This window comes from Chaetura pelagica, unplaced genomic scaffold (assembly GCF_000747805.2).
Source record: "Chaetura pelagica isolate M959 unplaced genomic scaffold, ChaPel_1.0 scaffold266, whole genome shotgun sequence".
In the NCBI taxonomy this organism is placed as follows: Eukaryota; Metazoa; Chordata; class Aves; order Apodiformes; family Apodidae; genus Chaetura; species Chaetura pelagica.
Window position 1 is genome coordinate 614,431 of NW_009953799.1, and position 10,044 is coordinate 624,474.

The 10,044-nt window shown below is 40.7% G+C and overlaps 1 protein-coding gene across 1 annotated transcript in view; it reads left to right on the top strand.

The window, feature by feature from the left end:
• Positions 1-10,044, top strand: part of DHRSX (dehydrogenase/reductase (SDR family) X-linked) — a 135,933-nt gene that overhangs the window by 63,651 nt on the left and 62,238 nt on the right. The window contains exon 3 of the mRNA XM_010001170.1: positions 7,144-7,245. Coding sequence (XP_009999472.1) covers positions 7,144-7,245 — 102 coding nt within the window. The remainder of the gene's footprint in view (positions 1-7,143; positions 7,246-10,044) is intronic.

The following is a 10,044-nucleotide window of genomic DNA, read 5'->3' on the forward strand; positions in this document are numbered from 1 at the left end:
GCTGAACAGAAAATACAAAATATTATACAGCAAAGCACTACTTGTATGTTTTGAAAACCAGAGCAAACTATGTCTATGGGAACATCAGCCATCCTGAGGAAGAAAAAAAAGCATGAAATACTAATATTTGCCCAATGTGAATTTCTGTTTATGTCATGAGCACCTACGCAGAGCCCTTTTTTCACTGAGTAGGCTGGAGGATGACACACAGAGGCTGTTCACAAAGGCTAACATTAGGCACAGGCAGCTAATCTCTTTAGACTGCCTTTAAAGCTAGTGACACTAGAACAGATGACTCAGAGAAGGAACAGCTGAATTTCGGTGCTCCCACCTGCTGGAAGGCCATAGACAAAGTAGTCTAAGGAAAGTTGTGAGTATATCTTTCAATGACCATACCCAAATTGTGTGTCTTTAAATACACTCACTATTTTGATCCATGGCGGTGCACTCAGACGCTTTGCCAGATGGATGTGTTCCCTCTATCTTTCTCTTCAATGGCATATCACAGGCTACAGCTTGAACAGTAAAACTGTGCTAGAGTTAGCCATGGTTTATTAGTTCTATTAATAGTCTGTGACAGATCAGTGATCTGAAAAAGTGCCACAAAATTATTCAGACTATAAAGGACAAAGGGGAAGACTGTGGGTGGGTGGAACTTACACAACAGGCAACATTTTGGTCCATAGTCACATAGGTAAAATATTTTGAAGGACTGGGAGCCAAAGTTCTGTAAGCTGTCACCATAACAACAGCTGAAATTAAGGGTCAACCAGTGATGTAGGAATGATTGCACATACTAAGATTTTCTGTGCATAAATCAATTTAATATTTAATTTCTGTGAATCTTGGCTGCTAATGCAGAATGGAGGAGACTCTTCTGTGTTTGTGGTGTAGAACCCAGAGAGGTCGTCCAGTGCACAAGGGCAGGAGCATGGCCTAAATAAGAGACGCTGTGCTTGCTGCATTTATGATGACTGTCTCTCATTATACAGCTCAATATGCAGTTGGCTGGTACACACCTTATTTACCTGTGGTTTTTTTTTTGTTTTCTTTTCCTATAAGTCCTTTTAAAGTAAGCATCTTATAGTCCTGAATAATATGCAATGTTCTGTCATCATGCATGTCTGAGTAAAACTTTCATCTCAGCCTTTGCGTTAGTCTCAGACAATGTAGGAAAATTCTATTTGCAGGACTCATGTTCTGTCGACAAGGACTTGTGTGCTTTCACACATACCCAGTCTGTAGATTGGTAAACCCCTGGTTTGTGTTAGCAGCCTAGAAATGCTTTTGCATTTTCCACTCATGGTGCTATCATGTAATCTTTCAGCTGGTATGAGTTTAGAGTTCATTCCTCTTCCTTGTCAGCCCTGTTTTGATTGAGAATGACTTTTGTTTTGGCCAGAAGATGTGTAAGCAGATGAGTGGAGATTGTTGAGAAAGATGAGCTGATGCTGGGACACCTTACTTTGGGGAGAGGACCCTCGGAGAAGGGAGGTACCAACCTTGTATCTGAAGATTGGACCAGCCAAAGCCAATGTTTATTAGTGCCAACAAGGACAGTGCACTGACAAAAGGGCAAGAGGCTCCAGTCAGTACTTCTCTATTTCTTCTCCTTACAGTTCATGTTTTTTTCTCTCCTGGGTTTTGCTCCACTTCATTTCCACCTGCCACCTCGCTGACAGAGCTTCTCTATCTCTACAATGCAGCATCTGTCACCGGATAGATATTTACCTCATTAAGAGCACTTTTTGATAAACGTAATCTCTGCTGCGCTGTCCAAGTGCTCAGGAGCACACTCAGTTCTTTCATGAGCAGGACAGCACTTCTTTTTACTACTGTGCAGATGCCAAAGCATAGCTCCATGAGGCAGAGCAGCAGATGATGGGCCAAATTCATCAGTGCCCTGTGGAGATAGGGCAGCCAGAGAACTTGCATAGAGTTTTTGCAACGTTTCTTAGCACAAATATGTGACTACTGAGCAATATTTTTTATTACATTGTCTAAGAACCATTCTTTGTGCCGTGCTGGAGAAGTAACTTCCTGCTGGGATCTTCAGGAATTGGATAGATGGGTGGCAAATGGAAACAGGCAAAGCAATAATTTCTGTAGTCCTCTTTCTGCTGTGAACTATGAGTTCTCAGCTTCCTGCCATGCTGGGCAGAGTTGCAGCTTTCTCTAGAATAGATCCCCTACTTGTGTTTCTAACACAGGAAAAGAAAGTGAAAGCATGATGGAAAACCACTTAGGCATAAGTAATAAAGGAAAGTTGACTCTGACTTATGATTTCTGCTGAAGTGGAGCTGTAGTTGTCCATAATTATTTCAAGATGATGAATTCAAGTTGAATGCAGAAAAAAAGAGGTAGTGGGTAGGTGGCCTCCATCTCATCTTAATCTGATCATCAGAATCTGAGCTAAACCCTAGTGACATACAAACTTGGGGGAGCGTGAGTACCTGGGGGCTGTGTCTGGCTGTCCCAGTGCCAGGGCTCCTCTGGGTTCCTGTAGGGCTCATGGCACCAGAAAGCTCTCCAAGAGCTGCTGGAGGCCTGTCATTCAGGTCCTCTGACTGCAGTTACCACAACCAAGTGAGCAGAGGGTGCAGAGTGTGAGGGAGCAGCCACTGAACTGTCCAGGTGCTCAGTGGCGGTGAGTACATTCAGCCTGCATAGCTTGGTGGGATTTGTACAGCTGCACTGAGGAGCAGCCTGACAAACCTTGTACTGACTTCTCCGTTACTGAGCAGATCCTGCACCAGGCAGATAGGTGTTTGAAAGAAAGCAATTAGGCAAAGCAGCAATTCTAGCTCCAGCATATATACATATCTATTCATATGTGAATAATGGCATAAGTAACTCTAGCTGTCTTCTGGGAAATTACACTCCTTTTCTATTTTACTAGCTAATAACTTTCTGACAACTAAGTCATCAAACTACAGCAAAATAATAGTAAAATATTTTTAACAGTGAATATTTTAGCTAGTGTCTGACAATGCGTACTCACTTGCTTTCATTGGAAAGATTATTTGCCCAAGAACAATTCCACTAGAAGAAAGAAATAGACATTTCTGTCATTCTAGAAATACCTGAAAGCAAGGGGAAATAAAAGGAAAGGAGAGATAAAATGGGATAGACTTAGAAAATAGAGTATTTCAGTAGCATTAACTGCAGATATTCTATATGTAGATTCTAATCCCCATTTTTTTTTTCTTAATGGCATACAGCAAATCTACAGCAAATGTTCTGAAAGCATTTTATTAAACCCAAATGCATAACGACCAGTATTGTCAGTTATGAAGGAATTTAATAATTTGAAGTCTAGTGGCAGATAAACCCAAAAGCTAAGAAGTAACATATCTAAATATTAATTTTGCTGTATGTTTAAGTTTGCTTGTTGTTATTGCACATATATATGCTTTCTGCTCATACCTGTTCCATACAGAAAACCTTTTGCCATCCTTGTTCCTGAAAAGCAACTTGAGTCACATTACTAGTTCAAATTCAGGTTTGGTCATTTACTCACATTATTAAACGCTGGTGTTTATTAATAAAGACATTTGGAACATTTCCTTGCTTAGTATATTTGTGCACACTTTGAAATCTTCTAAAAACTAACCACTGTCTGTAGCTTCTAGATGTGCAATTTTTCAGTGCACTGCTAAAAAAAATAAATACTGGAACCATGGGACAAAGAAGAAACTGGGTTTCTCCTCAGGCTCTGCTACATAGCCAACACACAGCTTGAGGCTGTGTTTTGGCACTTTTTCTCCAATGGAAGAGCACCTCAGTGCTCATACTGGTGAGCCTGCCTCCCTGGCAAAGGGCCACTGTGCAAAAACAAGCACAAACAAGGATTTTGGCCGTTAATGTTTCTGCCCTGTGAGCAAAAAGATGCTTGGGGTCTGATTTGTTTGTTTTCCTTTCCATGATGGCAAGTGCTGTACAAATACTGAATATGATGACACACTTCCCAAGTAGGCAAGTAAATAAGCTTAGTAATTATAGCTTTGGCCTAGCGTGCCATTACTCTGGACAGTCATAAAGAAGGAAAACAGTTGCTCTGCAAAGCTATAAAATTAAGGGAGGGGACATCAGAGAGACGTAGCAAAGAGTTAATTCCCAGGGAGGATTGTACACAGCCTGAAAAGCATGGCACACTGCTTATCTAACCACCACTGTAGTTGGCATTGCAGAAAAGGACAATTTCCAGGTCAGATAAGGGGAGAGATTAAGATGTAGCTCAGTGAATGTTCTCAGAGGCCTGCTTTCCTTCCATATATAGTGTCATTAGCAAAATCCAGGAGGGTCAGTAGTGTTGCCACATTCCATACAGGTGGTTGGACCGTGCAGTGTGCCACAAAATACTGCAGCTAAGAGAAGCCCAGTGCCTTCTGTACCAAGATGAATATTGCATTAAGGGGGATTTTTCCATTGGCAATATGAGTGGCTGCCTCCTAAAAAGCTGATCATGTTTTCCCTAATCTCTTCCCTTGAGGAGCTGCCTGAAGAAGTAGAGCAACAGCAGAGTAAGCATAAACTTTGCCTAGGTCTTTGCTCCATTCATTGTTGTGCTAGTTGCTAACAAGTTAGTACAACCAGGTTTTGTGCACCTGGGCAATTACAGTGCTGGTCATGTGGTTTTATATAGCTGCAAGGCCACTGGAGGAATGACCTGGACAACTCTCCTCTTTTACAGGATTTAATTGCTTTAGCATTTCCTTACCACCTCCAGATGCGGGACATCAGTGAAATTAAACAAAATTGCAGACCTCCTAGAGGTCTGTAGTGAGCTCAACAAATTGTCTAGTGTTAGTCATGGGTCAGTGTTACAGCCTTTTCCAAAAAATTAGTTTATGTGTTTACATTATCTTAACTGTAACCTAGTTGGTTTTTTTTTATTATTTTAAAATGTATTTATTTTTTTTAATGGAAAAGGCCACTGAGTAATTAATATAAATTTGCCAAGACAATGTCAGAGGATTAATATTGTCTAGATTCAAAATATGTAAGGATTATTAAAGCTCTGTATTGTGTAAAACTGAAGGGAATTGAAGGAAATGTTCTTCTGTAAAAGATTTTAATAACAGCTATGATTGTCTTTTGTTATTTAGCTTGCTGCTGTGCCTGCAGGCCTTCCTAAACTCTTTCTGTACAGACACAGTGTAAGGAAGTGTTACAGCTCACTGCTTCATTGTGACAGGATGAAACAGTTTGGTGAACATCACTGATGGACCAGGGAAAAGAGTAACAGGAAAGGTCTCCTGTTGCAGCCTTTGTTGCTGTCTTGCCAGTAGTTTAATGTTCTTGTCAGAAAGACTTTCTTCAGCCTTTGTGAAGAACTGTGTATCTCAAATTTTCCTTTCTCTTAAAGATTGTTTCTTTCATAGGAAGAATGGGGGAAGCCATATGCAAGGTCTGGGGTGGCTGTTCCTTCCTATGGAGCACAGGGGAGCAGCCCTTGGACTGCAACATGGGAGGGCAGAGGGGAGTTGGGAAAACACAGCAAGGACTTGAAGCCTCAGTCCTCAGCCTTGGCCACCCTGGGGAGCAGGCACCTGTGCAGAGGTTGCTGCAGCTCAGGAGATCTGGGGTTTTGTTGAAATGAAAGTGGACAGTAAGGACTCACCCTGCAAGGACACAAGGAGAGCGTGCACAACCTTTGCCTTTCTTTCTGCTGGACTTGGTCACTGGATGTTGCTCAGTACTGTCTGTCTTTCTCAGTTTGAAACACTTTTTGGTCCTTCTTGGAAAATTCACTTTATGGAAGAGACTCAGGCAAATCCATCGCAGAGCCCAGTGTTCTGGGTCTTGCTGGGGTGGAGTTGACAGCATCTAGCTGACTTAGATTTCCACCGTGACATGTAGCAAACCAGAAGAGAGAGTAACATCTGCACTGGAGACACATTTTCTTGCTTAAAACATAGCTAATGCTGCAACAAAGCAAAAGCCTTGCATGCAATAATAATACTTTCTAAAAGGCTAAAACAAGTGGATGAGGTCACAATTTTCTTTCCCCCCTTTTTGAGTGTTTCTAAAGAATATTTTTTTTTTTTGTGGGGATAGTTGTGGAGGGGGGATACCACTTGTTTTCACTTCATAACCCTGGTTGTAGCTGTTATGCAAGGCAAGGCAACTGGTGAATCAGTGCTATGAGAGGAGGAGAATTTTCATACCTGATGGGTTTAAAGTTATTGGGGGACTTAAGTAATCTTTTTAAATTTTAATTAATTAATTTTTTAGTGAGTGTCAATGGCTGGCTAATGCTTTGGACAAAGGGTGCTTTTGTTAGATACATTTTCTTGGAAATAAAAACATACCAGTGTGAAATATGTTTTAAGACATTGACACACTGCCCCTTGAGCAACATCATTTGTGTAGGCAGATTGCTGACCCCCTGCCACCCTACCCCTTTGCTGACATCTTGCTGCCCACAGTATCCATGTGAGGTATGATCCTCTTAAACTGCACTGCCATTGCTGGAGCCAAGGGGTGGCACAAATCTCACCCACATCCAAAAGGCATTTACGTGGCTGATTGTTGCTGCCCAGTGACCCAGAGAGCAAGCGTCCCTGGATGTCCACCAGAGCCATGATGCTGTGTTTGCTATTGGTGATGGGATGAGTCACCCTATGGGCACCCCGTTGCTCCTCTTTCCTACTGCCTTAACAAAGTTTTATTTCATTTCATGTTGTCAGATTCCACCGCTGTTCAGACACACAGCAAATAATCTGGAAAAAAAGAACTGGGCAGTGTATTTGGAATCAGGAACACAGGGAAATGTACCCATCTCCTCTCCCCGTTTGATCTCCAGCTGCAATGACTTGATTTTCTCAGTGCTGGAGAGCTGTAACCCCTCTCTCATTCTCTTCCTAAATGGTAGCAGTAGAAAAAACAGAAGGACTGGCACAGATTTGCTCCATTTGATACCCTTCTTCACCTGCTGGCAGCAGTGCTCCTCATACTAGCCCTGTGAAGAGAAAGAAGGAACCTTCAGAGACCAGCTTCAGCCATACTTTTCAAAAGCCTGGTTTATATTTAAAATCTTTACTTTCTTAACTTACAGAGGAGTCCTTGTTGATGTCTGTGAGTTTTCGTATCATTATAACTGATTTAACTCTGTTTTGTTCATCTCCTTTTCATTCCCAGTGGAGTTTTTATACTGTGATTTGGCTTCCATGAAGTCTATACGGCAATTTGTGCAGCAGTTTAGAGCAAAGAATTGTCCACTCCATGTCCTGGTGAATAATGGTGAGTTCTGGTTTTTTTTTTCTTCTCAGATCTGCAAGGGGAAGGTGTGACAAATGGGGCTCTTGTCTATCACTTCGCATTTCAAATTGATTATTTGAACCATATGGCAAGTTGCAATATGCTGCAGTAACAGGGATGTCTTTCCAGGACTTCAATTGCATGTCTTGGAGAGATTGTCAGCTGAGCAGACTGAACACTTCATTGCCATCCCTGCTCATGATGTTATTGCAAGTCTTGTTCCTTTGCTGTGTTTCTTAGCTCTTTAGCAGTAAAAATCATGCAACTGCACATGAATCTGAGCATCCCTAATAAATAAAAAAAAATCATTTGAAAAAAGAAAGGAAAGCTGCATTTTATGTCTATAGAAAACCTGTCCTTTCACCTTTATTTACTTTCTCTCCTCTTATATTTTCCCTGCGTTAACTCATGCAGTGACTGTGGCTGCCTGGTGAGCTCAGTTGGAGGGTTAATCCATTTTAGATATAATCTAGCAAATTATCCAGCAACCTCAGAGCAGTCACTGCTTAGATCAAGGTGCTGTTGGAAAGTTGTCCATAAAGCTGTGTCCTAAGTGGTCAGGGAACAAATTAAAAGGACAACATTTATCTTGCATTCACACAATTATCAAATGAATCTCATTACTGTTAGTGATTTAAACTTTTGTTATTCACATACCTGCCATCTAATTGTTTTATAGCCACAGTATTTTTGGAAGCCAGCCTGTACAATAGTTTTCTTCCAAAAACCCTGCATGCTCTGCATGTACTTACCTAAAGGGGAAATTTTGCCTGGCTATTAAACGAGGGGAAAAACCCACCAGCAATAATTTAGGCTTCTTTTAGAAGTTTTCTGCTGTTACATGGTGCTGTTCTTGTTTTCCCAATTATTTGCATGTATTTTTATTAAGAACATTTTCTGTTTTCCTATGCACCTTTCAGTTCTAGTGATGGCTGTAAATAAATGGGTTTGTTACATTTGTTTTTGCCTTAAAGAGCTCTCACTAACACAAGCAAATATGGCAATAAAAATTCAAGAGTATTTTATTCTTGATTGATACGAAACATTCATTAAATGTTCAATTAAATGTTCATTTTTATTTGATTAGTCAAAAAAGCTTACCTGTATTATTTTAATTGTGCAGTAATTAAAAGTAATGGATATTTACACCTGGTTACAAAATCTTTCCAGGTTTATAGGCTTACTTTAAAAGATACAAACTGTTACACAGATGACAACAATATTATTTGTGGAAAAAGAGTGTTTGAGATCTATGCACTTGCCATGAATCATCTGCTCTCCACCAGGTGTCTGCATGAGCAAAGCCATCACTGTGCAGCAGAGGCCTGGGGGAGGAATGATGGGGCTGAAGCAATAGCACAGCAGGGAAGCCCTCTTGAATAAAGGGTTTTGCTCTGCCCTAGCTTTTGCTGAAGAAAAGATGGATGGAAATTGCAGTTAAATATTTATTCTTAAACAAGAAACAAAGTTATATGAAAACAGATCTCTTAATGTGCCTAATGTAATCACAGAATGATAGAATGGTTTGGGTTGGAAGGTACCTTAAAGATCATCTAGTTCCAACCCCCTCTGACATGAGCAGGATCACCTCCCACTTGTCCAGGTTGCTCCAAGCCCCATCCAACCTGGCCTTGAACACTTCCAGGGAGAGGATATCCACAACTTCCCTGGGCAACCTGTTCCAGTGTCTCACAACCCTCATGATATGAGACCATAGAGTCTAGGCCCAGAGCTTATTTTAAGAAAGAAGCTTGAGACTAATCTTTGCCTAAATCAGTCTATAGTTCATGACTTGTAAAAAGGACTTTTGATTTCATTTATGCTTGGTTACTAAGTACAGTTGACTAGAGAAGAGTTTTGTTTGAGAAGGTCCCATTAGAACCTACAATGAAATGGTCCAACTCTGCTTTTTGCTGAATCTTTAACGGGATCACAGAAGGGTTCATGTCCAAAGCTGCCCTAAATACGATTAGGATTATCTCCAACCATTAGCAGGCAAGTCACCAGCCTCCACTTCTAAAATATCTTTCTCATGTGGTTTGTTTTGTTTGGGTTTGGTTTTTTTTTGCTTGTTTGGGGTTTTTTTTGCTTGTTTTGGTTTGTTTTTTTTGTTTTTTCCAAATAATCTGTAGCATTTCGTTTATTACTAGTTTTGTAGTGAAAGCCCAAGTGATTTCTTGGTACACAAGAGAAAAATGAACATAAATAATGGAAAAGAAATGGCCTAATGCAGACACATTTAACAGCTTCTCTTGTCTTTGGATCAGCATTGAGTACATCCAAGAGAAATGCTGAAGTGTGAGCTGACTGTTAGGCTTTTCTTTTTCCCCTCCTCCTTCCTTTTTTTGTAATTTTTTTGCACTGTAATGCAATACACTAAGCAGGAAGATTCAGTCCATCATGGACTGCAGGGCTGGAGGCACCACTCGCTCAAAAGCCTCAATGCAGTATCCAGCCCCAGTGCCTTCACTACATGATCCCCTGGACACAACTTTGGTTCCTGGAGGAGGACATTGCTTGCAATATTTAAATGTCTTATGGGAATGAGTTGTTGGGCACATTGTCAATGAGCTTGCATGCTTTCTGTAAGAAAACTCTATTGTCAATAGGAAGATATTTTGCCTGGCTATTAGATGTCTTGCAGGACACCAACATGGATGATTTTCCTAGTTCTCCTCAGTATCTATAATAGTAGGTTTCCGAGTATCACCTAGTTCTTTATTATTTCTTACAGACCTTGAGGCTCTAGCATTCTTGACATGAAGAAGTACTTTTATTTTT